At 41.2% G+C, this 27,712-nt stretch overlaps 5 protein-coding genes across 5 annotated transcripts; 1 reads left to right on the top strand and 4 right to left on the bottom strand.

The window, feature by feature from the left end:
* Positions 1 to 445: 445 nt before the first annotated feature.
* tmem39b (transmembrane protein 39B) lies at positions 446 to 5,392 on the bottom strand. Its single transcript, XM_061082579.1, has 9 exons — positions 5,250 to 5,392; positions 3,711 to 3,924; positions 3,372 to 3,591; positions 3,063 to 3,146; positions 2,685 to 2,839; positions 1,888 to 2,212; positions 1,616 to 1,803; positions 1,400 to 1,520; positions 446 to 821 (listed from the first exon to the last, which is right to left on the bottom strand). The coding sequence occupies exons 2-9, from the start codon at positions 3,839 to 3,841 to the stop codon at positions 588 to 590; spliced, it is 1,458 nt and encodes a 485-aa protein (XP_060938562.1). The 5' UTR covers positions 3,842 to 3,924; positions 5,250 to 5,392; the 3' UTR covers positions 446 to 587.
* Positions 5,393 to 8,668: 3,276 nt separating this feature from the next.
* khdrbs1a (KH domain containing, RNA binding, signal transduction associated 1a) lies at positions 8,669 to 12,583 on the bottom strand. The gene is made up of 9 exons (XM_061082526.1): positions 12,211 to 12,583; positions 11,535 to 11,662; positions 11,027 to 11,143; positions 10,772 to 10,918; positions 10,547 to 10,668; positions 10,118 to 10,385; positions 9,944 to 10,020; positions 9,783 to 9,844; positions 8,669 to 9,663 (listed from the first exon to the last, which is right to left on the bottom strand). The coding sequence occupies exons 1-9, from the start codon at positions 12,374 to 12,376 to the stop codon at positions 9,554 to 9,556; spliced, it is 1,197 nt and encodes a 398-aa protein (XP_060938509.1). The 5' UTR covers positions 12,377 to 12,583; the 3' UTR covers positions 8,669 to 9,553.
* Positions 12,584 to 15,841: 3,258 nt separating this feature from the next.
* zbtb8os (zinc finger and BTB domain containing 8 opposite strand) lies at positions 15,842 to 19,140 on the bottom strand. The gene is made up of 7 exons (XM_061082606.1): positions 18,979 to 19,140; positions 18,733 to 18,757; positions 18,509 to 18,630; positions 18,318 to 18,400; positions 17,690 to 17,742; positions 16,488 to 16,524; positions 15,842 to 16,376 (listed from the first exon to the last, which is right to left on the bottom strand). The coding sequence occupies exons 1-7, from the start codon at positions 19,058 to 19,060 to the stop codon at positions 16,290 to 16,292; spliced, it is 489 nt and encodes a 162-aa protein (XP_060938589.1). The 5' UTR covers positions 19,061 to 19,140; the 3' UTR covers positions 15,842 to 16,289.
* Positions 19,141 to 19,218: 78 nt separating this feature from the next.
* On the top strand, positions 19,219 to 23,479 carry LOC133015942 (histone-binding protein RBBP4). Its single transcript, XM_061083240.1, has 11 exons — positions 19,219 to 19,335; positions 19,813 to 19,960; positions 20,048 to 20,193; positions 20,481 to 20,654; positions 20,743 to 20,858; positions 20,948 to 21,108; positions 21,229 to 21,355; positions 21,458 to 21,535; positions 22,073 to 22,207; positions 22,308 to 22,418; positions 22,924 to 23,479. The coding sequence occupies exons 1-11, from the start codon at positions 19,320 to 19,322 to the stop codon at positions 22,984 to 22,986; spliced, it is 1,275 nt and encodes a 424-aa protein (XP_060939223.1). The 5' UTR covers positions 19,219 to 19,319; the 3' UTR covers positions 22,987 to 23,479.
* Positions 22,857 to 27,709, bottom strand: sync (syncoilin, intermediate filament protein). Its single transcript, XM_061083241.1, has 6 exons — positions 27,653 to 27,709; positions 26,329 to 26,409; positions 25,566 to 26,058; positions 24,433 to 24,843; positions 24,238 to 24,362; positions 22,857 to 24,149 (listed from the first exon to the last, which is right to left on the bottom strand). Exons 3-6 carry the CDS (start codon positions 26,037 to 26,039, stop codon positions 24,104 to 24,106), a joined length of 1,056 nt encoding a protein of 351 aa, XP_060939224.1. The 5' UTR covers positions 26,040 to 26,058; positions 26,329 to 26,409; positions 27,653 to 27,709; the 3' UTR covers positions 22,857 to 24,103.
* Positions 27,710 to 27,712: the final 3 nt, after the last annotated feature.

Raw genomic sequence — 27,712 nt, 5'->3', positions numbered from 1 at the left:
AAAGTACTTTGAGCTGTAGTTCATATATGAAAGGTGCATAATAAATAAAACGAGTTATTTGTAGTAATTATGAAATCAAATTTTTTAAATAATGTCTCATTTGGGTCTGCAACAAGTCTTGGGGGACAGACATCGGATTTTGGTGTCTCGATATCATAAACATAAACATTTTAAATGAAGAATTTAAACCAAATTCAAACAACCTAAATTCAGCTGAATGTTTTTAGTATAATCTGTAAATACTATAAATTCTGTTAATATTATCAATTTTTGAATTTCAATATTTAATACTTCAAAACCAAATTAGCAATATAAGACATTTGGCGTCAATTGTCACCTGATATTTACACCTATTTACCATTTTAAGTTAATTTTTTGTAAAACAGAGGCATCTTGTGGTGACAATGGAAACAGGTTTAAAACGCAAATAAAACTCCAACAAAGCTTTAAAGTAATACAAAAATATTTCTTTTTATTATGGCAGAACAGAACAAAAACGTGACATAAAATGCAGTTTATAAAATACAGAGCTCCGCGGCATGTCTGTCTTGTTCCAAAGCGAATGTGACCAACAATAACTTAAGAATCTAACTGACTTTATGGTCTGATGAGCTGTTTGAGTACGAGTAAGCCTTTCCCAGGACTATTCTGTCTCGCAGAAGCTTGAAGAAGGCGTAGTAGTTGCTGAAGAGGATCAGAGCCAGCGATATCGTCTGATGCCATTTCTCTGAGCATATCAGCGAGTAGAGCTGGTAGAATATCATAGCCCCTTCCAGGATGATAAGTATGTTCAGTATTCGTAAAGGCTTGTTGAAGAAGAACTAGGGGATGAAAGAAAACAGGATACAGTCAGTAATATGTAGATATTAATGAATGTTTAATAACTCTTTAAATCAGCATAAATATTTTACAAATAGGCTATGTGAATATAAGTATTATGGAATCTCTGGAATTGCTTTCAAACATGCACAGAAGTATAAACCTTTTCCTAAACTTTTCTGGAATGTTTATATGTGAAATTGTAAATGTCCTTGTCAGTTTCTGGAACCTTTCCTTCCAGCCCTTAGTAAAAAGTCCGGAAAATGTCAGAATGAGAATATATGTGAGAATATAACAGCAAAATGTCCAGATTGAAAACATTTGTGATGTAGGATGGATTCAGAACTGATAAAAACAAATAGAATACAAATATCTCAGGATGAAAAAGTCAAATATCTCAATTTGAAACAACGACAACATTTAAGGGCTTTTGACGAGAAGGGCTAACAATGATGTTGATGTTCTTTAACCACAAAAAACACATTTTCTGCACCAGAATTTGATACGTCTGCTGCGTTCTTCCTGCGTGAAAGGCAAACTCTGAAAACTGCTTTGGTGCTGTTCAAGTAGGAATACTCACATAGAAGCGATAATGGGACACATCTGATGGAACTGCAACATTGTAGTGGCCCATGGCCTTGTACACATTCTTATTATGTTTGACGAGGACTCCCTGTGGCCACATGTACTCCTCTGTCCAGCTGTATGAAAGGAAGAAGAGAAGTGAGATTAGTAGTGACACAAATTCAATCCAGATGAACCTTTAGTCCAGTAATAACTAGCAAGCAGTACGTACATGTGCTGAAGGACGTTGGAACAGAGTGAGGGATCTACTTTCTGCCAGCAGCCCAGGTGAGCTGCAGCTTTGTGAAGCAGGTCACAGTATCGAGGGGGCAGCAAGTGCCTCATGAGGATTACTGACGTGCTGACTGACACCAGGATGAACATTTCACAAGACCAGCGCTTGTCCACGTACTGTGTGCTCTGAAGGAAAATATACAGGAAGATGTTAACACTTTGTGGCGCACAACTCAGGCTAATCAATGATGACGTCGTACAGGTTCTCACCTTGACAAACCAGACGGGTACGAAGGCCACATAGTAAGCGCTGAGCATTGAGCTGACAAGCACCTCCTTCATCCTCCAGTTGAAGTCCATCTTCAGGTACTCCACCTCCTTTCGGATGAGGTCCGGGGAGAGGCAGCAGGCATGTGTCGGCATGGCCTGGACGCCATAGAGCTGGCTGGTGTGCTGCTTCCACGTCTCCTTCAGCACGGTCAGGTAGTCCCGGCCCCGGCCCACCTCCTTGGAGCCAATGCTTGCAATGGGAGAAAGCGGCCCTGCTCTCCGGAAATCACAGTTCAGCCGGAAGAACGGAATATACATCCCAAATCTGTGGGAAACAATGGATCAGATGAGCGATTACTGGACCTGTCACTGTGACACCACAACCACCAGAGTAGTGCTGCCAAAATATAGGTTGACAGTGTACATGGCATAAGAAAAAGTATTTTAGTCTTATCAGTACACAACAATAAAACTTTCATAATAATACTAAATATATCTTAATCATATCATCAAAATTTTTATGCTAGGTGATTTACTGCAGGCACCCTTTCGGAAACTGTTTACATACCAGCATCCAAACAGCATGCACTCCCATGCCATCCAGGAAGTGCATGGCACATCAGCCAAGCTCAATTTAAACCTACTTAATCCATTAATATTTCATAACCCAAATTTCCCAAGGCAGTGTTTCAACTGAAGGCTGCACTCAAATGTCCAAACACCAAACATAAAATGGAACGATTTTCTTCCATCGTGCAGCTGGTATAAGCTGCTTTGTTCTTCCTGAAGTTACTCACGGGTAGCAGAGGAAGAGCAGGCTGAGGACAGAATAACTTCTGAAGAGGTAAATGAGGGAGCGGCACAAACTCCAGCCCGTCAGCGTCAGCACAGCAAACCGAGCCATCACTAAAAAGATTGAGTGGGGGAAGGAGAGTTTCCCACTCTGTGATGCCTAGAGGAGAGAAGCAGAAAAAAGGAAAAGTTAGGAGTGACTCGTATTACACCTTAATGAATCATATAAGAGGAAACTCTTGCAAAACAAAGAGGACTTGTGTCGGGGAAATTTCCATTATTAAAATGTTATTTCCATATGCTAATAAGAGAGGTTGAGCTAATATCAGGCTTCAAGTACAAAACTGTGAGGACTGAAAAATAGTGAAAAATGGAATTCTTACCTCTTTAACAATTGCTGCAATTAACCTCCTTGCCAGGATTATGATCGTGAACACCAGCATGTTATAGTCAATGAGGTGAAAATTCTGTAAATAACAAGTTTGATTTAGGATTATTGCTTTCACTTTCCACAAGAATTCTCATAGCACTCTCATATGTGGCACTTTGCATCACCTACATTGATTGGTAGGGGCCTGTAAACATCCAGCAAAACAAACAGAGATTCTCTGGTAGGCCATATAAAGACTAAAACCACAGATTTATCACAGCTATGATGACTGTCAGTCGACACCTGACCACCGAGCGCTCACCAGTGATGTGTGTGAGGGAGGGTGAGAGGGGGGGTACCACCACACAGTCTTGTAGATGTTGACATAGTGGACAAACAGGCCAACGAGGTGGCAGAAGAAGAGATGGAGCTCGAACAGCACGTTACAATCCACAGACAGCTCTGGGATCTTGCTGTGCTTCAGAGGAACCACCGTCTGAGCGGCCAGGGGCGGGCTGGACATGCACGTTCCCGACCCATTCCTGCAGACAGGGCGGAGGGCATAGAAAGTCCTGATGAGTGCCATTATGAAGTGTTATTCTCATGAAGCAGCCCAGATGAGTGGGATCAATGGCAGAGTGTCGGGGTCCTCCTCACTTACCTCGTACGTGATCGCACCCCAGTTACCGGGGAACTGGTGGAGTGGTTGCCGTTGCTGACCGAGCCTGGTTCCCCGCTCAGCGGAGGTCTGCAGTACGTGGTGCGGTTTGCCCCTCGCCTTCCACCTGCCATCGCAGACACACCCACGGCTGTCTTCTCTCGGCTGCGTGTCTAAAAGGGATTTCTCTTCTCGCTCTCCTTTGATGTCCTCTCCACTAGTTTAGAAGAAGGAAGCAGATCAGACACAAAAAAGACAGAAAGGAACATATTAAAGCAACAAAAAGGGGAACAGTGAAATTAACATTCAGTCAAGGTAATAAATACATTTTAGAAATACAACACGTACACAAGGAACTATAAGAGATGGACATTTGTGCAATGCAAACAAATACAAACAGTATTGCACATATATGATATTGAAAATGCACAAATAGAAACATTTAAATTGCACAGTCAAATTAGTTGAAAACCTAGGTGACATATATATTTAGAAAGTTGCAAGTGGTCTACTGAGAGCAGCGCTGGTTGTGCCGTTTACAGCAGCAGGAAGTAATGTCCTGTGCTACCTCTCCTTCTAACCCTTAGGGTAGATCAGTCTGTCACTGCAGGAGCTGCCCAGTTTGCTGTGATGGTCTCTTGCAGGGGGTGGGACAGGTTCTCCCATAGAGAAGACACCTTAGCTCTCAATTCTCCTCCGTCCCAACACCTCCAGTGGGTCAAGGGGGTGTCCCAGGACCGAGCTGGCCCTGCTAATGGTTCTATCATGTCCTGTCAGGAGCTGAAATGCTGCTGCCCCCAGCAAACTGATGCCACTGCAGTCATAACCTCATTCTCCTCAGCATATACAATTTCCTCTGACCATTCTTGTAATGATCTGTCAAGTTTATTGTTCAGGTGAACATCCAGGTCCTTAAAACCACTATCACTGAAAACACTAACCATATAATGATGAAAGAGGGATGGCATGCCTTTATTCATCTTGGGGCATGCATCCTGTAAGATAGATTTGATTGACGAAGCAATCAGTGCTGAAATGATCATCTGAACCAGTGGCTGTACTAGACACACAGATACAAGGAGTGGTACTCGAGCCAAAACAAACAAACAGGCCAATGCTTCCTGGAAATCTCAGCCTCCAAACAGAAACACACATCAGCATCACTCACACAAACCTGCCACACACCCCTGTCGAGCGAAATAACTTCGCACCGACTGCATTGCAACCCCCAAATATGGTGCAAGTTTTTGCGGAAGCTGACATTTTACAGAGCTAGCTTTGGTGCTACACCGTTAGCCCACTTCCCGGTGCAAATGTCTCTTAGCATCCGAGACATGAGGCAGCAGAGGGACACAGCGTGGGCCTGTCCACTGACCGACGGACCCCAGTGTGTCCGCGGGGACCACGCTCCGATACATAGAGGGAACTGAGGCCTAGGCTAGCAGCGGGCTAGCAGCATCTCCAGCTAGCTCGTTAGCACCGCAGCTAGCTAGCGTCCAACACAACCGACCAAACGAGCTGGACGAGAACAGGCGAGCTTACCGGGGTCTGTGCTCGGCTAGCTGCTGCTCGGTCGCACAGGTGAGCGTTCAAAGGCGATCAATTTCCGCCATGTTCGTTGAAATAGGAGCTTGTTTTTCACTGGAATGAGCGAGGACACCCATTGTTGATGTGAAAGTGTCTGCTGCTGCTGGAGGGGGGGGCGCGGGGATGTCAGCAACCTGTGGGAGGAGAGAGTCATTTAAAGGAACAACCCGCCATAACAAGGAGGGGGCAGAAGTACGTGTTTATGGTGGGAAATGTACTTACACGTGTTTGTGTTTTGGTTTGAATGCAGCTGCGGGATCGTAAAGCTAGTTACACACCAGGACTGTTGCACTTCGACATATTGTGTGTTTGTGTGCGGGTGTCTGCTTCGTTTGTGTGGAACCTGCCTGTTGCAACCCGAGCACTGGTTGTCGTTAAAGCCCCATAAAGAAATGTTCAGCGGAAGGAGGCACCTCCTGTTGTACTGTTGCACAAGGTCTATCGTGAAGGATCCATTCAGCTGCACAAAGTGTAACGGGATCTTTGGACTGAGTTTATCCCAAACATGTCTGATTATGCAATATGTTCATACACTGTTGATCCTGTGATGTAGAAAAACACAGTGAGACTAAATCGTTTATTGAGCCTGCTAGTGTCAGTACCTGAACCCTGCAGTGTTACAGGATCTTTGGAATGTGCTTATGCCAAAGTCTATGCAATATATGCAATAGACTAAAGAATTTCTACTAATGTATATATATATATCATTTGATTTTAGGTGTTAATACTTTCACAGACCGGGTGTAAGAACTTAAAACAGTCCAAAGATCCTGTAACACAGCAGGGTTTAGGTACTGTCACCAAGCATGGCAGGTATTATCCAACTCATTGAAATTATACAGACAGATTATATATTAGTGCTTGTCATAAATTATTAAATTGAAATTGATCTAAGCAAAGTTTTATATTTCTGATTTTATTTAAGTTCGAGATGCATCTCAAATGTTTTTTCAGTCTGTCATTGTCAAACACATCAACAGACCCAGGATTATGCTACTGGGAATCAATAGCGGTTCTTCATCAGCAATCTCCTGACAAAGTGTACAGAACATAGTTTAATGATCTACAATTGTAAAGAACACAAATGGCAATGTCCTGGATCTTGGAATATTAGTCAAAACACCCCATCTATATGCAGGGTCGGCCCTGGCAATGTTGGCAATAAAATAAAAAACAACCTCTGCGCTCATTTCCTGCGCGATGGGCTTCTGCGCAGGATGTGCGCGCGCAGTTTAAAAAAAAAAAAGTAATTTAATTTTTTTTTTATATATTTAATTTGAAATGGTTATGGTTAATTTTTGTTTTTAAATTTACATATTATTAGATATTGTGCAATGAATAGAAGTCTTGCCAACACGACAGCCTGCCAAACTTACCCATGAGTTCGGACCCAGCTCCTGTGTCCACTGGTGTCCTGGTTCCACCCATGGCAGCGTAGTGGCGGGGCTGGCTCATCCCTGCGGCCCAGGGAGTGCATTTCTCTGCGCTGGTTCAGGGGTAAATGATGCTGGTCTTCACAGGTGACTGACCTACGCAAGCCTGTAGCCGCCCCCCACCCCCCACAGGAGATTATGTGCTTGTGTGTGTGGCCGCAGCGCTTCCCAGTTCTTCCAGGCATTACGCTGCCAGTGCCAGGAAATGAGGCGGACCGCTTTTCGCGGCGCTACCTCTGGTGCGTCCCGGGGTTAGAAGATGGTGTGACGTTAATATATTGTTTTACATTGCATGTGTCACATCATGATATTTTAGTCTCTTGTGCCGCCCTCTAGGCAATTTTCACCCTAGGCAGCCGCCCCGGTCTATATGTAGCTTCTTTTGGTGAATCTCAGTTCATTACTAACAATATGTCAAAGACAGGACTGAAATCCCATATGTAGTTATCCTATCCTTTATCTTGAACAAAACTCATTTCCTGATATTAAAGATCTAAACTTCCTGCTTAGCTCTACTGTCCTCTTTTGATCTAATCATATGTACAAGTAAATAAAAACACAATTTTCCATTGAAAACCTTTATTTTTCTCCTCAGACAAAAACCTAGATGACCAATTGTCCTCAGTATAAAAATATTGTCAATATGGAAAACTTCAATAAAAAAGTGGTAAAATTGCACACCATCATTCGGCATATAAAAAAAGCATCTTCTTAATTTCAATGCTTAAGAAATTTCTCAGTGCAGGAGAAATCTCTCTGCAGACACACCCCTCACGGGATCAGGACTGATAAGCTGTGATGAGCCTCAGAGACGCTTCCAGGCCTCTGCTCTTTCCAGGGAATTTCAAACAACCTGTTGACATAAAATATGAATCAGCACGAAGGCAAAATCCAGGACTAAAATTCATCTGTAATTTCTTCCGTCTCACCTGAAAGATCTGAGTTAGCTGAAGTCTATTGTGTCAACTGCACCTTCACAGTTTAGTGACAACCTAAGAGGAGAAACAGAAATGAGACCTTGGACCAACCACTGCCGACATGCACACAATGGACAACACGCATGCAAGGCTAATTTTATGCTACAAGTATCATGCAACTCAAGCTGAAGAGTCGATTTTGTCCACCAATGGGATGTTTTTAAATCGCTTTAAGTGCAACTACTAATTTTCATTAATCTACATTCTACAGAAATAATCAAGATGGAAATCATTAAGTATTGAGTGAAATGAAAGGACCATTATTGGTTTTATTAGAGCAAGAGTTGCATCACAACCATTTCTGATTGTTTTTTTACGGCTTATTTTGCTCGGAATAACTACTAATAGCATAATTTTGTAATTCAATGTTTTTGATGTTTTGAATGACTTGCATTACTTGGATGTTTTGCACAGAAAACAATACAAAAATCTAACAAATGAGTGTTGGGGTTAGTTTTACCTTCTTGTGTCGATCTTTAGGCTTTTAGAATCCTCTCCACTGCGATTTTTTTCTTTTTTTAAAACCAGTCAGCATGACTTTGCATCAAAGTCAAGTAAGATCCCTGCAAGCTTGATTTGAAATACTGTTGAAATTCAGTTATTTCAAGTGGCTGAAGATGCGCTGCTCTCGAGAGCTTGAAGAGATATACTAACTTAAGGTTAAAGACAATACATATTAAAGCACTATATCATTGTCAAGGCAAACATGTATTTGGCAGCACATTACCTCGATGAATGATGGGCTCCAATTTAATTTCTGACATTACAAGTGCCATCTAGATAATTTTTGAAAAACAGACGAAGAGGATACGTTCATTAGCAAAACACTGCTTTTGTTTTTTTTGTTTTTTTAAAATCAGGCTGACGTGTATACAAACAGCTTATTCAGTTGTTGAGAAACCACTGAAGACCACTTTCACAAACGGAAGGCATTCCTTTGGTACAACAAAGGCAAAATACCATATTTAGTTTGATTAAAAAGAAACTAGAAACTTTATTGAAACACGCACTGCAGAAAAACATTTTGGGATATATTTAGGATCCTATTTAGCCAAAGGATACACAAGCATTATGCATTTTTGAGACGGCACGGCTTAAAGCATACACAGTTGTCTTAAGATTATGTACATAATATTGAGCTGGCTGAAGACTTCCTTACACACAGTAAGGATTGCTAATCCTTCAAGCTTTACAAGAACTTTTGTAACATCAGTGATCATTTTGCAAGTAAAAGCCCGACAGATGTTAATATACCGATTGTAAGAAATGGCAAAAAATAAGGAGGCATTTCTCGTCAAATGGATTTCAACAGGATAGTTTATAAGTTAACACAATAATAGATTTGTACTGTCGTATAAACACCTGTTAAGACTTTTGTTTTTATTCAAAGTGGCTCAGGGCTGTGTTTGAGTTTGCAAATAAATCGTGTCTAGTTAATGTTAAGTTACATTGAGGCATTGTGATCCATTTTTGTCCTGTCGTGATGGACTTTTAACATGCAGCCTATGTGAAAAAAGTTTATCGCCACAATCACGGAAACTGAAAATTAACCATCAAATATCACTAAAACGTCACTTCTTCCTTTAAGGTTTATGTCACTAGGACCTTGACTGGCAACTACGCAACTGAAACAAACATTAAATGGAAGCAGATAAACAATGAAAATAACTTGCATTCGTGTTTCTCCCCTGACACTATGTTACAACCATCAAAACATCTGAGTTTAAAAACAAAAAACTAAAATAAAGCATAAAAAAGAGGGAACGAACGGGAGGGAAATTACTTTTGAAAAGTTAAGCGATTTACAAATCGGAGACAGCTGCAGTAGCAACTCTCTACCAGTAGGCGTTCAGTATCTTCCATATGGGTGCTCTCTATATGATCCCTTCGACTGCCTGGATTGGGGGACTTTGCCTCCAGCCCCTGCGTTGGACCACGAGTTGTCCCAATCTTCTTGAGCTGTGAAGACAGGAAGAAAAGAAAAAAAGAGAAAAAAATGAGTGTGGGGTAGACAAGTATAATAATACCCATGGGAATTTCTTGCAGTGTTTTATTTGATGGCAATTTTAAAATCTTACCATAGGGCTCGTAGGATGGTTCCTGGGCCTCCCCGTGTCCATAGTCAAAATATTCAGTATCGCTGATCACAGAATGAAAATAAGTGTTAGTACAATACAATTTCAATTAATTATCATTAGACTAAATGAGGAGCTAGACATTTAAGAAATATTTGACTTACGCGGGAGCAGACTGTTGATTGTAATAATTATCATATCCTTCATAGGATGGTTCTGCGTAGGAGTCGTCATACTGAGGCTACAAGGAAAACAGTAAGGCTATGTTAACCACACTGCACATTTATTGAGCAACAATTTGAACTTAAACCACAGAACAGCAAAATGAAGAGACTTACATAGTCCTCATAGCCGTCAGCTTTAGGTTGTGCTCCCGAAGAGGGGACTTGGTGTTGCTGGTGGGACATGGCAGCCTGTGGGAGCATTCTTTGTGCCCCAGCTGCAGGTGGCCTAGAGCGGGGAGCGGAGCCTCCTCTGTTAGGAGCAGAAGGTGGACCACCCCTACCAGTAGGTGCACCCCTAGGAGCATTGCCCCGTCCCAGTCCTCCCCGTGGAGCTCCGCCACGCATGGCTCCTCGAGGGCCCCCACGTGGCATTCCTCGGCCCCTGTGAAATGTTTGCCAGGTGTTAATGTGGTCAAACAGATAACTGAATGGATCAGGTAAGATCTTCTAATGCTTCACTCAATTTAACAGAAATATTCATCTCTATCCATATGTTACTACAACACGCTGTGGCAGATTGTCAATATGAATATTGGATCCTACCTTGGTCCAGCACCGGGGGGTCCACCTCTGCCCCTTCCAGGATGACCACCACGCCCCCTTGACCCATCCTGGGATCCGTTTAGGAAGTGAGGATCCATATACTGTTCATGCTCACCAGGTTCCTACAGATAAGACAACCATTTACTCCTGAATTCCCCTGGACAAGTCAGACTTAACACCTTGTACATCTGAAAAATAAAACAATAGGTTGTAATGGACACTTACAGGAATAAGGAACTTCTTGACCTCCTCCATGGCATGAGCCATGCGCATATAGGCTTCTGGGATGGGGGCCATCACCTCAATGAACACATGCAGCTCCATGCTCAGATGGGCATATTTAGCCTCACCGCCCTTCCTCAGCTCCTCCTCCTGACAAACGCATTAAATGCAATTTAGAATGAATCCACAAACCATCAGTCACAGGACACGTATGTGCAAACTGTCTGTCACAGTTGTGTAGGGAGTAAAACACCGTACCTTATTCTTGTCCCTCATGGAACCTTTACCCAGAACGGATATCTTGGCACCAGTATCCTCCTGAAGTCTCTTGATTGTGCTACCCTGAGGTCCCAAAAGCTTCCCAACGAAGTTCACCTGTAGGGGGGCGGGGGGGGGGTTTAAAGATTAGATTTCTTACCATTACAGAGAGAGGACCAACACTTAAGCTATGGGCAGGCTCCGGTACCATCCTTCCAACCAAGAGAGTATGCATTAAACTTGAATACTGTTTATATCAACTAAAAGCTTAAAAATTGCCAATAAAACCCCTCGGAAGTATACGATTTGTGTAGCTGTACATCAATTTAAACCTAGAATAGGAAGCTCTATTTTGGTTGTGTCAACACAGGTTTTGTAGTACCTTACTCCAACGCTTATTTAACAATTTTAAAATGTACCTGGTCAAAGTTTAATCAGGTGGTTGCATGTGAAAAGCCTCCCTGGCATGACACGAAGAAGACAGACAGATGTAAAGGTAAACGCTCACCCTGGGGTACTGCTTGGTGGGAATGAGTACTCGCTCCTTGAGCTTGAGATTCTTGGTTGCGAACAGGTCCAGGTAAGTTTCCTTCTCTGGCTCCTTCTTGGTTTCACCTTTCTGGATCCTCTCAATTTCTGCGGATGAGGAATAGTTTCAATAAGACGTGTGATGTAAAAGTAAAATCAGCTTCTAAACAAAGAAATTGTATTCCCTGTGTTAGAGGAAAACAGATGTCAGCAGCAGCTTGCAACACTGAACGAAGCCTATTTAAATTGTTTGCACTATAAAACAAATATCGCGCCAGACACTCAGTATATGCTTTTGCTAGAATTTATTCTAGCATACGTTTTGTGATAAATGTGCGATTATAAATATATCCGTCTGGATCACTGATGCGAATTGAATTGTGTTCATGTTATGCAGGGGGCATTACATAACTAAAGAGACCGTAGCAAACATAAAACACGTTTATAAATGATTCCAACAAGTCAAAACCCCAGTGAGTTAAACTGGACATCTTTTAAAAGAGAAGTGTTGGGCCCACATCACTGATATCCACGTGTTTGAGCGCCATTGTCTGATGGAGGGCCCGGCTAGCAATGAGAAACTAGGCCACGACACATGCTAACGCTAGCTAGCTCGAGTTAGCCCAACTGGAAATTAGCTTTTACATTTACTCTACCTGCAGAAATGAGCTTCATGGCGTGGGTGAACGAGGAATCCAGGCTGTCCTTCTCGGCCAGCAGCTCCGGCAGGTACTTGGTGTCTTCCATCTTGGCTTTCTTCGGCGCTGGGTTGGACTCTATGGCGGACTCGGTGTTGCAGTTGTTAGCATCCGCAGGGTTCATAATGCAATGGCGCGGCAAGATCGCGCGAACGAAGCCTCACTATGTTCTTGAGCTCGGAGCTGCGGTCGGGCAGATGGCGATGAGATGTCGCTGGCGAAGAAGGGTCTCGACCTGGTCTCGTCGCACAATCCTCGGCTCGTCTCCCGGTCACAAGACGCTCAGCTCCGGTGAATGGACAAAGGGGAGATGGCGCAGCTGCATATGAGGCTGAGGAGAGGAAGTGCTACTGGTGAGGACAGTGACGTCACCACCGGAGGGCTACAGGGCGCCGATACGATCCTTATTTGAATTAATTTAATTTTATGTTATCATATCTTATTAGGGCCCGAGCATCAAACAGTTGGAAACAGTGGCCCTATTGACATTGTAAAGATTATCATTTTTTTTCAGGCAAATTAATAGGCTTTATGAGGGATTTAACATGCTCAAATTCTTACAAAAATTTGCAGAAAATTAAAAGTGGTGAAAATGTACATAGTTTGGAGTAATTTTAAATGGGCGTAGCGAAATGGCTCAACGGCGCACCCCGAGCCCCCTGTAACGCCAGACTAGACAAACAAAAAGGTCTCAAGGGGAATTATGGAAAAACGCAACAGGAAGCCCGCCATTTGCATTTAGTGGCCATTTTGGCCTTAAGGGCAGCAGATGCTTCTGCGTTTTCAGGGACACTCAAGCGCAAGTGCCCTTGTGTGTCCCTTGCGTGCTTGCGTACCACTTCTTGCGTGCTTTCGTGCGTCGCCCAATTTGAACTATATGGCAAAGCGATGCAAGTCTCACGCAGCCTGCAAGGCTGTTATTGGTCTGCTAATTACATCCTTTCCGGAGTCACATTTCCGGTTTCATGCCCCGTAATACCGGCAGAAACCAAGTTAGATTTAGAAGAACGAATATGGACCAAATAGAAGAGCGTTTGGCAGAAGAGATCCGAAAGTATGACCACTAGTATAACAGAAGATATGGGACAGATTTGTCCCCCAGAAAAAGGCTATGAGGAGCAGCAGTGGCGATTTAAATAAACAGTCGACGACGACTGCCACACACAAAGAAGACGTCTCTAAGATCGTCTTCGACACATAACATAACTCGGCCTAGTGTTTTGGCAGTGACTTGCTTTGCAACACGCGCAACCCTTGGAGAGCCATAAATTAAAACGAGTCCGTCGACACAACTTCGTGAAAAGCCACAGACGCAGTTGCAGAAGCATGCGCCAGCCTTTTTTCCACATTTTTACTTTGACGTACTTGTAACAGGGCTTACCTCAGATCGTTTTCAAATTAAGATGAGTTTCAACGAGGTTCTGTATCTCGGACATACAAGGACTTTGAATCCTTTGATGGTGAGCCATCAACAAACAACTCCACTCCTGCAGCAACAGTGTCAGTGATCATAGATCAAAGGAATCTTTGATGTCTTGCAAAGGTGACCTCTTCCTCTCTTTCTCTCTCTCACAATTGGGACATTTCCTCAAACCGTGTAAATATTGAGGTACGACGAAGGTTCATCCCTCGCCAAAGGAGACAATATTGTCATAACTCCACTGTGCATTGTCTTATCACCACCAAACTTCTGTCTCATGATCAGAGTCCAAGCCAGAACAGCTCTATGTGTCAATATTTCCTCAGGGTCATAGCGCCACCTACTGATCAGAATGAAAATTAATTTGTTGTAAGATTGTCCAATTGAAACAAAATTGCTCACGCTACATCAGAGCCCCTACTTGAACAGATCTATTAGTCTTTATGTAATAATACTGAAGGCGCCACCAAATAAGCTTCGTTTTACAACTATCATTTAATTTACATAACATTTTCACAGAGTGATATGCAATTGATAGCGTTAACCGCAATGAGCAATTAGCAGGCAAGAATCAACATCACGGATACAGGAAGTGAAGCGTTTATCCTTGCCGCAGTGCGCAAAACCAAACCGTGACCCCTGCTTATATAACTTCCTTTATTTTATTTTTCATGCATATATATATTTATGTTTTTGATGTTTCTATTTATATGTACATTGACCATTACCTACACGTGCTCTCAACGTTATACCTGATAAAACATTAAAAAAAAGGCATAAACATGAGTAAACCTCTCTTCTACCCCTGCTTCTATTTTTATTTATTTATTTTCACCTTTATCTTATATTTTAGAAAAGACAGAGAGAAGATTTGAATTAAAATCTGTTTACTTTCTTATCTGTTGGTTACTTTAGTCAACCTAGTGATTGCAGTGAGCTCTCAATACAGATTTTTCAAGAATTAACACAACTCAATCCGCTTCAGTCAGGCAGTGAGACAAACAGTTGACCTAAACATTTTTATATATATTGAATAATTATATTTTCATTCATTCAGAATCATTCAACCTAAACACTACCTTATACAGTTGATCAAATTTAACTGGAGTTACCACCGTTTGGTCCTTTTGCTGCTGTCTTCGATTAGATATCCCCCCCTCAGATCACACTGGATGTGTGCACAGTAGTTCCAACACAAATTCCTATTAAACTTGAGTATAACATAAATAGTATATCATGATATCAGTTTAAGCTAAATTGAACTTTCAAAAAGTATAATTTAGGATTTTTTCAGAATGTGGCTGTTTTACCCCAGTTGTGAGAAACACTTTTGTCTTGAGGTTTATCTCATATCTCTCATTCATTAAGAATACCATTTTGATCTCCCGTGACATCAGCATGGAGCAGCTTTTTTAAGACACAACCTGATAAATGAACCTTCATTAGCAAAGGTATACTCCAGCTATCATAAAACTAGTTCATGTTAAAAAAACGAAGGTAAACATATGAAAATGTCCGTCTTCTTTCTTCACGGAAATTATTGGCATGCAGGACATTGTGAATGTATTTCTTCAGTGACAATAACGATTAGAAGATTTCAAAGGGACATTTTTCATCCAGAGCATTGCTTCCTATCACCTTTGGCTTTTTGGTTGATGAAGTTTAATGGTAGACTTGAGAGTAGAACTGCTTGGTTACCTGGGATTTACATGTAGTGATGGACTCACATAGTATAAAGTAACACACTGACTGACCTTGCGTCTCTCAACACCATTTATACACCTCTACAAACAAGCCTGTTCGACTTAGATAATAACATATGTCAAAGGTGGCTAACAACTATTTGTTGCACTCCAGCGTTCACACTGAGTACAATACAACCTACTGTCATCTTGGCTCAACAGAAACTAAATTAAAAAAATCTCAAATTCCAAGCCTTTGAACAGGTACACTATATTGTGTGCTCTCTTAAGTAAAAACTCACATATTGGCGGTCATAACTTTTATAAAAAAAAAAATATCATGATGTTCTCATTGTTATATTAGATTTTATGCAGAGTAGTTGTGCAGGTCTAAATAATTCAAAAGGAATGTGTGAGTTTCCAATTATAAAATATTTTTTTCCAAACTAGTAACATGTCTGCAAAATGACTCCACATCCACAAAATGTTAAGTTTTATTATTTATTTATAAATTTTATTTTAAAGCCCAAGCGATCACGTTATCACAGGAATAATAAACATTTTATTTAACTACTATGATCAATAAGGCATCAACACAATTTCCAGTATTGTATATATTTGAATTTGCAAAAACACGGCAAGTTAAACTGGGTGGACAAAAAATAAATCAATTTTTCAATCAATAATGACTTCCATTATTCCTGTTTCTTATTTAAAGTTATGTGATAATTAAATTATATATCATATGATATACATCAGTGTCATATAATCAATCTGTAGCCTGTCACATAAAGTTAATAAGCAGTCCACCCCAGATGTAGAAAACCATTTACAAGTCAATAATAAGTGCCTTAGACAAATAAGCCCCTCATATTGGCGGTGTAGATCTTCCAGTAAAATGAACCAGAGGTCGGATATTCCCTCAGAAGCTCTTGTCAGATATCAATAATAACAAATATCTCTGATTTTTCTTTATCATGGACCTGCATTGCAGAGTATGTGATGGCTTTCACCTCTGTTCCCTGGAATGAAAACAAAGGACATAACACATTGATGCTCTGAGCTCATGGACCTTTCATTAAGTTCCCAGAATTCTTTTTTTAAAGAATCATGTGACTGTTTCACTGGCTTACCTGTGGATGCTTTTCCAGAGAGAATTCTTCACCCCATCTTTCAACCAAAGATAAATAAGGTTGTTAGAGAACAGGGGACATTAGAAGTAGATGGACTGTGCAAATGTTAGGACTTCCTTCATTTCACTTCACTTTTTATATTTTATATTTTTTATATATTTTTATTCAGAAATGTTTATCTCAAAATAAATGTTACTTTGTTTAAATATTGATAAAAAGTGAGTAAATTAGAAGTAAACAGTGAGTAAATATATACTGGTTTCCCATTTTTTATTGCTCTCCATGCATGCTGTATTTATTGCGTCTTTATGTTCTATGTTCATTGTTTGCACCAATTACCAGAGCAAATTCCTTGTATGTGTGAACGTACTTGGCAATAAAATACTTCTGATTCTGATGTACTAATAAAGGACTTCTTATTCTATATAAGAATTCATTGAGTTCAGTGAGTCCTGTGTTTTAGGCATTAGTGAGTTTTATTTTTATTTTTAAAGGAGACGAGATTTAGCACATGTATGCTTTTATGAACATTAAAAAAAGTATCAACATGCGTTGTGTGTTTTACTGTTACGATGAAAACTCTACAGGTCATACATTAAAGGTTCAGTGTGTAGAATTCACTGATATCTAGTGGTGAAGTTGCATGTTGCAGCTGAATACCCCTCACCCTCCCCTTCCAAACATGACAGAGAACTTGTAGTAAGCTTCAGTGGTCATAAAAACTTAAAGAGGTGTAAAGTTTGTCCAGTCTGGGATACTGTAAAAAAAAACAAAAAAAAACAGGGCGGCCTCCATAGAGAGGACCAGCTGCTGCTGTATATAGAAAGTACTCCAATCTAAAGGGCCTATTGTAAGGTAAAGATATCAACAAGTCATACAATATAGACACTAGTGTTTTATATTCTATTTCTGCCAATAGATCCCTTTCACCGGAATCTTACACACTGGATCTTTAGAAACCAAACTACAGATGATAAACAAAATGGTTTAAAACAATTGTGGTTTCATATCTTAAGATCTGCAGTCACACTTATAAACACTGTGACTTGGCCATATTAGACTGAATGAAAGTGAATAGCATTTGTTAGCTGTAAAAATCAGACAGCAATAAATCTGATGTGCTTTTTTTCAAAGTAACATTAGACAAGTAACAAATCTCTTAACAGTCTGTATGTTATTTAGGAACCAGAACACAGACTTACCCAATGGAGCGGATCTTGAAGCGCATTCTGTCTATGTGCAATACTTTGACCTCCTGATGTGAGAATAACAAGAGAAATTAAATGATAACTACAAAATTAAGACACAAATTATGTTTTCATTTCTAGAGACAGATATGTAATGGGGGGTAATGCTGACACCAGTATGAGGGAGTGAAAATATCGGATATAACGGCCAATATATATATATTAAAAAAAAACATGTTGTTGTGATCGAACCCTTATGACAAAGCAATGTAATCAAGCTTAATATTTTACAGTTCAACCATAAAGTTTTAATGTCAGCTCGTAGTGACAAACATAAATGTTTGTGAAAGGCTCAAATCAGGTGACACGATTATCGATATAACTGATATCGGTCGGGCTCAATTTTCACAGTTTATTCATTGACAAACAACCAATTGCATGTTTTCAGAAAATTAGCAAAGAGTCCACTAAGACAGTCTTTTGCCATTGTGGGTTCACAGTCTCTAATCTGTTGACATTATACTGTAGGACACACAAGTGAATGCGGCAAGTACACACAAACTCCCCAAAGAAAAGACCAGTACACCAAGTTACCAATATGTTAGGTCTGGGGACCATATGACATGTGGGCCAGAACACTCACCCTGGGAACAAAGAAGAGATCTGCACTAAACTTGTATAACCAGTCATCTAGGAAATGGAAGAGAAGAGACTCCATATCTTCACCTTAGAGAAGAAACAATAAGAGACAAAGGGGTAAACATACAGTTTAATGACAGCAGCACTGATAGAAAACAGTGTGACTGAGGCTTGAATCAAACAGGAAACTCTCACCCTCTGACTCCACATCGACTGTATCAACCGGTGCCACCGTCTCGGTGTCCGTCATGTAGCCGAACATTCCCATGGCACACTGCTCGAAGGCTTCTTCCAGAGTGTTTCCCCAGGAGTGAATTCTGGGAAGAGAAAATGAATTTAACGACAACACTGACCACCACAGAAGAAAAACTTGAAAGGAAATATGAATATATGATCAAAGAAATCGGAAGCACACTCACTGTACATCTGCTGTATGATCCAAATCTGTGGAATCATACACATGGAAACGTGATCACACATTGGAAGTTGATTTCTCACTATAACTATCATCTAACTCAATGCAATAGGCAACATGTACAAAATACCCACATAATGAAAAATAGTGGAAGCATCAAGACTGTTCTTCACGTTTGTCAAACTGTTAATAAAACTTAACACAAACACAAACACTACACAAGCAGCTCGGCTCCATTAGTCAGACTTACATTCATACTTCCTGTTGATCGGCGGGTATTTAGACTTGACGGCGATCTGCGCCGGTGTCAGGTCTAACTCGCGCTCGTTCATTGTGGCTTTGAATAAGTTTAAAGTCTAAACGTACGCACACAAAAGTCTGATCGTCACCATGTCGACGATGAAAGCGAGCAACTTCCGGGTGTAGCAATGTGTCGCAGCGTCTACTTCCGGTCGGCTCTGCTCAACGCTGATTGGTTGGTCGCGTTCTATGGAGTTGGCGCCATCACGATCCTTCTTGCTGTCTCCGGAGCTCTTTCCTCTCAGAAAACAGAGCTCTCCGGCAACGCCAGCGGCTTCAGACTGCGGTGCAATGGCAGATAAAGAGGGTAGGAGTGCGGCTGAGACGACTGTACCTGTGTGTGGGTTCAGTTCAGGGTGCTACAGAGTCCGAGTCCGGTGCGGAGCGGTGGCCAGCACCCCCCTCATTGTCAGGGAGCTAGCTAGCAGCCAGCTAGCTAGCAGCTAGTGTTCACTGCTAGCAGGCTGGGGCTTTAATCCACGAGTGACGATCTATGGTGACGACTAAATGACTGCTCCACATGGGAAGAAGTGCGGCTCAGGATCCACCATGATATTGTGTTTATTTTGCTCACTCCAGCTTCGTGCGCTAGCGTTATGTTTTTAGTAAAGAAACTAGTGTTGCTTGTTAATAATTTTTTAATTTAACAAGGAAAGAACATGAACTTCAGGAAGACACTTTGTTTTGACAGCTGTTTGTTACTATTTTGTGTGGCTCTTGTTTTGAATGTTGTGTGTTGCTGTTGTTTTGACTGCTGTGTGTTGCTGTTGTTTCTGACTTGCAGCAGTGTTTGATGATGCTGTGGAGGAAAGGGTGATCAATGAGGAGTACAAGATCTGGAAGAAGAACACCCCTTTCCTCTATGACCTGGTCATGACTCACGCCCTGGAGTGGCCCAGCCTCACCGCCCAGTGGCTGCCAGATGTCACCAGGTGAGTGTTTGACTCCCTCCATGACCCCCCTGACCGGCACCAAAACATGACAAGAGAAAAGACCCAGTGTTTTGCTCCTCTTCACAGGCCAGAGGGAAAAGACTACAGCGTGCACAGGCTGGTTCTGGGCACACACACCTCTGATGAGCAGAACCACATTGTGATCGCCAGCGTTCAGCTCCCAAACGACGATGCTCAGTTCGATGCCTCACACTATGACAGCGAGAAAGGAGGTGAGTGGATTGTCTGTTTTTCAGTGTCGTCAATGTTGCATAAAGTTCTTACACTAGGGTGTTGTGGTTGACAATTCTTCTCAATGAATTAATGAAGTAAAAATTCTCAAATCTTTAATGCTTCAGAAAACATAGGTATGTATTTTTTTTTTCTTTTTTGATATCTTTTTTAAATTGCTAATCACCATACTTCCATACAATGTCCCATTTACCATGCATTGTAGAATAGAATCCTTGCAAAAACGACTTCATGTGTATTATGGTGTGTTTTGTTTTCTTTATTTCAGAGTTTGGAGGCTTTGGATCTGTAAGTGGCAAGATAGAGATTGAGATCAAGATAAATCACGAGGGAGAGGTGAACAGAGCTCGCTACATGCCTCAGAATCCCTGCATCATTGCCACCAAGACCCCGACAAGTGATGTGTTGGTCTTTGATTACACAAAACACCCCTCCAAGCCCGGTAAGATTACAGCCAGAGAAGAGGTTTCAAAAGTGAATCTTTTCATCAAACAATTTTTGTTAAACTGATGTTATTATTGTTCCTGAAGACCCATCAGGAGAGTGCACTCCAGATCTGCGTCTCAGAGGCCACCAGAAAGAAGGCTACGGCCTCTCCTGGAACCCAAACCTCAGTGGTTATCTACTTAGTGCTTCTGATGACCATGTAAGCAACCTGCCATTCTCTTCTCCTCTGTTGTTTAGCTGCTTTTTTGTTTTTTATACATTTTCTTACCCATCTGTTCTCGCTGAAAGACTATCTGCCTGTGGGACATCAGCGCCGTGCCCAAGGAGGGGAAGATTGTGGATGCTAAGACCATCTTCACAGGCCACACTGCTGTGGTGGAAGACGTCTCCTGGCATTTGCTCCACGAGTCACTCTTTGGATCTGTTGCAGATGACCAGAAACTCATGATGTGAGCTGTTCTTATGTTGACAAACAAAAATGCTCTGACTTCTGCGGTGACTTGAGAAAAACAATGTTGCTGCATGGTTTCAACTCTTTTTTTTAAACAAAAGCGCTTTTGTCTGCACAGCTGGGATACGCGGTCTAACAACACATCCAAGCCCAGCCATGCGGTGGATGCCCACACTGCTGAGGTCAACTGCCTCTCCTTCAATCCTTACAGTGAGTTCATCCTGGCCAGTGGCTCTGCAGATAAGGTGGGTGAATGCTCGGTCCAAGCCGCTGTTCATTTGAACATAATCTTATCCTCTCTGTAAAATGAAGCAAATAAGTGACAGCAGACCTTCTTCTTTTTTTAGACCGTGGCTCTCTGGGACCTGAGGAACCTGAAGCTGAAGCTGCATTCGTTTGAGTCTCATAAAGACGAGATCTTCCAGGTAAAAAGTGAACTCCTGGTCAAAGTTATTTATAAAAATAGTTTGTAGATGTCAACCTTTGTTAATCTGTTATTAGATTCAAGTTTATACATGAGCAGAAAAGATTTGCATTTGTTAAATTTAAATTGCAAAAAAATCTGAATAAAATCTGTGAGTAATCGATCTCAGTGATGAGGCTTAACACTGAATAACAAGTGGCTTATGTTCACATCTGTTTACAAATATTTTTGGGACGAATGACAGAGTTTCCTGCTCTGCAAATGCGCTTAAAAAACAAATACCAATGTTCTCTGCATATCCCATTCAGAATTATTGTGCAGGTTTACAAAAGCTGATTCATAATAGGTGTGCATCATCACTAGCTTCACGATTCAATCCTGTTACAATTCAGCAATTGAATACGAATGCACAACGATGCATTTCAATTTCAATCTGCAACAATGAAGTTAAAACACTGTGTTACATCGTGATGTTGCCTGGTTATTTCGAGTATTTAGGTTTAAGGGCAGAGATGTAACATCTGCTCCGCCTCAACAGGTGCAGTGGTCTCCTCATAACGAAACCATCCTAGCCTCCAGCGGCACAGACCGAAGGCTCAACGTCTGGGACCTCAGTAAGATTGGAGAAGAGCAGTCTCCAGAGGATGCTGAAGACGGCCCTCCTGAGCTGCTGGTCAGTTTAGTAGTGGTTGTGTGTACACATGCAAATAAAGTGTCTTTCATAATCTGATTTCAAATGCGGTGTTCACCCCTCCTGCTCTGTTTGCCTTTAGTTCATACATGGAGGACACACAGCTAAGATCTCAGACTTCTCTTGGAACCCCAATGAGCCGTGGGTTATCTGTTCTGTATCGGAGGACAACATCATGGAAGTCTGGCAGATGGTAAGAGCTTTGATACACGGTCAGGGAGTGAGATACTAATTTAACTACACTAGTGCGGTGTCTATTTTAAACGCGTTTATTTGGAACAGGCTGTTTGCTTAGCCTGTGGTAATGCTGGTGCAGCTTTTTTTTCTGAAACTGTAAAAGTGACCTGTAGTAATTGAGCTGCCGCAAGTAAAGACCGGCTGCTGGAATCCTGAAGCTATTTAACCACAGCTGTTCACCTGTTGAGTGAAGCTCGACTTAGTATGTAGAACCACTTACTAGAGAATCAGTTGTCGTTGCATGTCAGGTTCAACAACATCAATTATGTTGATGAGTCCCACATATCTTGGTTCTCAAGATATGTGGGACTCAACAAAACAGACAGAGATATCTAGAATTATTAGAGGGGATCATAAGAACGGTAAATAAAAGACATGTGGGGAGAACTTTGATTTGAAGCACATTTATTACAACACTAGGAGTTCTTACAGTGAATCTTTCTAAACTGTTTGTCCAACAGGCTGAAAACATCTACAATGACGAGGACCCAGAGGGCGCTGCGGACTCAGAGGTCCCGGCATGAGCCCAGTCTCCACATCTCTTCGTTCGACCTGCTTGTTAAGAGTGGATCATTTTTCCAGTGTTGGGTGGTGCATAAGCTGTAATGTCTTTTTAAAAACACATTTTGGGCACCAGTGGTTTTGTAGAAAATTTCAAAAAGAATAAAATCCTGCATTGTCATGTTGTGAATGTTAAAATCCAGTCTGTGTCAGTCACATTTATCTTTTAGTTTTTCAATCTCCCATTTCTCCACTCTGGCTCGTTGTGATGAATCCAGCCGACAGGACTTTCATTTGATCTTGATTAGCTGTGCTGAAAACATCTCTACAGAGATCCATTTTTAACAATTGTACATATTGTAGGTTTTCGTCTATTTGCTTGATATTTGTAGTAGCAATTTTCCAGATTTGTGTGTCGTCACTTGTATGTGCTTTTTTTCTATGCATTATTTTTCCTGTGCTACATCTGATCTTTTGTGTACTTAAGTATATTCATAATAAAAATATTTACATTAATCTGTTTGCCCTGTTCATTAGTACATGTCATTAGATTATGTTAGATTAATCTGGTACATTTCTAAAAAAACTGAATGGTACTTAATGATGGAATGGCTTTGACCAGATGGCAAAAATTATTTAAAAGACATTTCTGACAACTCAGTGACAACAAGTGCTGTTCTAAGACTGATGTTCATCAGCTATTAATATCTATGGATGCATTTAATGTTTCACTCAGTGTGTGAGTACTGTAAAACCAAACCTGCCATAGGTATTAGCACTTATACACGCCACATGCACACATTTTATCTTGATTCTTGTTTTTTTATTATACATATATTATTGTCAACCTGGATAGTCATCATTCTCTGCATCTTGATTTTGTGTCTTACATTTTTTACATTTTAAAGTGCTTTTGGAAGCTTTAATAAGTCTATTAGAGGTTGTGCAGAGTAAACATTTTTATATTGTGCAAATAAATAAAAAGATAAGAAGAAATCTGTAAAATTATAATAAATGAGTCTGAATACATACCAAGATTGAATTATCCTGCTTATTATCAATGTTTAGCTATTGACCATTAAAAGTAGAGGCAGTGCCATGGTTTGGTCTGGTGTCAGAATATTAACTAGAAAAAGAAACTTATGGCTCTTCTTCAGCAGTGTTTTTGCTGGCTTCATCACAGCCTCTGTAAAACAGGCATTGGTCAGTAATTTATTATCCTGATGCTCAGTTTATAGAGGGTTGTATAGTGAATAGGGTGAGAATAAACCTACCTGAGAAATGTCAGCTCTGTTAAAAGTCCATCTTTAAGATCCACCAAACCTTTCTTAGATTGTCTTTGAACATCAAACTCCACCTCTAGTTCTCTCAGAGTCTCTCCAAGTGTCTCCACAGTCTCCTGTAATAAAGTGGAGAAACATCTTAGATTCACATGATCTTTATATTCATCATCATTCAAGTCACCGTACCTTATATTGAGTGATGCGTTTCTCCCTCTCCCTCTCCATCAGAGAGATCCTCTGCTCCAGACTGGCTCTATGCAACTCCAGTCTCTGGCCGTCCTCTTTCAGGGGCCCCAGGCTGGCCCTCAGGTCCCTCGCCTGCTCCCTGCTCTTTCTCAGGGCATCCTCCCCGATCTGCTTCCTCTTCAGCAGGGCCATGAGCCGGGGCTCGTACCAACCCTCCAGTGCCCTCACACTGCCGCTGAGCCGCCGCTGCAGACTAGCGGAGGCCTGGCGGCACTGGCTAACATCACTCATGGCCCTGGGCCTGCAGGGCTTAGCAGCCTGGGCCCTCAGGGAGGTGAGCCTGATATTTTGGGACTCGTTGAGCTGGGACAACTCCTGAGACAGAGTTTGGATGTAGGTCTTGAGCTCCTCCTACGGAAAATCATTGATGAATAATTGATAATGTTTTTAAAGAAATTTTGTAAATGTTAGTAAATAAACAGTTTGGTAAAGTAGCTCTTTCTAAAAAATAGTACAGAAGGAAACAATAGAACATCATAAAGATTTTCATACAAGATCGTACATTTTTATTTTGTTAAATAGTAAAGTTTTAGAGTGTCATACTTCAACTGTTCCCTAATAACCCTCTTTAACTTGTACTACATGTACAACTTCCTCTTAAGTTTATTGTTTCACAATTTTTAGGTCATATTTAAAAAGATCTACCAGTTTTAAAGCCTTTGTGATGATGATGATGATGATGATGATAATGATGATGATGATGATGATGATGATGATGATGATGATGATGATGATGATGATGATGATGATGATGATGATGATGATGATGATGATGATGATGATGATGATGATGATGATGATGATGATGATGCTATTTGGTATATTTCTTGATTCAAGTTTTGCTTGTGATGATGGTGGATTTATATCCAAGTATGAAAATTATATTAGTATTTGTTGACTCATACTTCTGCACTTAAAGTGCAATATAAGGTGTATAATTATGATCCACAGAGCTGCAGTATAGTTCATGTTGTATGGGGTTCCCAGCCTAATGAATATTATCATCCACAGAAATATGATTTCATCTTCCAACACAATGACCCACCAAAATAAATGAGTCCCACATGTCTTACCTGTGTAACAGCAGACTGAGCCACCTCATACTCATTTGCAGCCAGCGTCACCTGGCTCTGGATGCAGTCTCGGGCTGTGGCGAACAGTTTCCTCTTCACCCTCTGCACCTCCTCAAAAACATCTGTGTAGTCCATCTCAGCCAGTGTGAGCAGCCTTTGTGTCTCCGCCACCTTCCCCCTCAGCTGCTCCACCATCTGCAGCATGGGCTCCTGCAGCCGGAGGAGCTCCTGCACCAGCTCGTCCCTCTGCCTCTCCAGACGGGACACCTGCTGGATGCAGTGCTCGAAGAGTCGCCCCAAGTTGTCCATGACCACCTGGTCCAGTTGGGTTGTAGATGGTTGTGCACGCTCATCTGAGGGAATTGTCTGTGTTTCAGAGTCAGTGTGACTGTTTTCTGGGATATCTCCAACAAATCTAAGCTTATCAGTTGATGCCATGTCTTTTCCATCCATTAGGAACCTTTCATTGTGCATGAGCTGCTCAGTGAGTGAACTAGAAGAAAGGATGATGAGTGTTGTCATTAATCAATCACTAAAAAACAACTAATGACTGATCAGATTGTGGGTTTGAAACCCACCTACAGTATCTGGTTACAGGTAAATTTGCATAACATAGGAATTCAATTGAAATGTAATCAAGATAACAATGCTGATAGATGCAGGTCTTAAAAACTGGCTCAACAAAAACCACAAGAAGACCTTAAAAACCCTCGGATCAATGTCAAAAACAGATCAATTACAGTAACATATATTTTATACTCACTATATTCGGAGGTGACAGTCCAGACAGCGATGGACACAGTTTGACAACAGCAATGAGGACGGATCCGAAGAGTGTCTGTCTCTAGGAAAACATAGGCACACTTTGTGTTATTAATAACACTTTGGGCACAGGGGGGAGAAACTCTATCTAAGACTCTCTCATACCCCCACCACATGGGACCACTAACTGTGTCAGTGCTGAAGCCCGGCTGGCCTACATGCTCTGGATGCACTAGCTAACGACCGCCCAGCCTGGGTGCCACACACAGAGTTATATTTACACAACTTTACAGCCTGGTTTTATGTGCATCTAGGAAGACTGTGGCATCATGGTTGCAAACAGTATCAGGTGCAGTTAGTTTCCTCTAATATTGAGCCTGTGCTGCACATAAAGACCTCACAGTTCATATACTGTGTCTATTTACATGATGTGTGTGTGTCCCCTCTGACAAATGGAAACAAACACAAGCTGAGATGCAGACGAGGAATTATGTGAAAATTTGAGGGATGAGAGCATCTTTCAAAGAAGTGTGCTAACATTCTAAACAGGTTCTGTTTATAACAATAGTGCATCACCTGTGTCCATGGAAACACTGTGCTTCTTTCATCCATTAGTTTATACAAACTCCTACAATGTCACTTGAAAGCTTTGAAACCTCAACTGGATTATCAAAATATATAATAATGAAGAGTCGGAAAAAAAGGACAGTTTTTATTAGGTCAATAAATGTAAATATTTTGGGGATTGCTGGTGTTCATAGGGCAAAAACATAAATGCATATTGTTTGTTTACAGTGATATCTGCTTTATATTGCTTCGTTTGTACTGTTTTAGTGTTCTGCATCATTTTATGAGTAAGATATTCCACTAGATCTATTTGTTGAACCGTTTCTCTCCATATCTCTGTTTGAGGACATATTTTCTGGAGCCAATTTCTTGTTTAAGAAATGTGTTTAAGTGCAGATATATCCTTAACAAGTATTTGTCTTGTTCATTTTGTATTTTGTGTTCCATTTTGCCTATAGCAGCAAAGACAAGATATGTGCTCAAGTGGATGCTGCTTTCTGATCTAATCTAAATCTAATCTAATCTAGTATTATTTTAATAATTATATCGTACCAGTATTGTATTGTGTGAAATTTTCCCCTCTCTGTATATATCTTTATTTATGTTGTGTTGCTTTGTTTTATATTTCTACTTTGATGATCAGGGGAGGAAAAAACAACAAATCCCTGCTCTTCCGGTCTCTCTCAGCTGTGACCTGCTGTTACTCCATCCCACCGCTAGATGCCCCCACAGCATTGCCCACGGCCTGTGGCTCTCACCTGAGCTCGGCAGCCTCCTCCTGCAGGTGGGATCTGAGGATCTGATCCGAGCCGCAGGTC

This window comes from Limanda limanda, chromosome 12 (genome assembly GCF_963576545.1).
Source record: "Limanda limanda chromosome 12, fLimLim1.1, whole genome shotgun sequence".
NCBI lineage: Eukaryota > Metazoa > Chordata > Actinopteri > Pleuronectiformes > Pleuronectidae > Limanda > Limanda limanda.
This window is presented reverse-complemented; position numbering and strand designations above follow the sequence as displayed.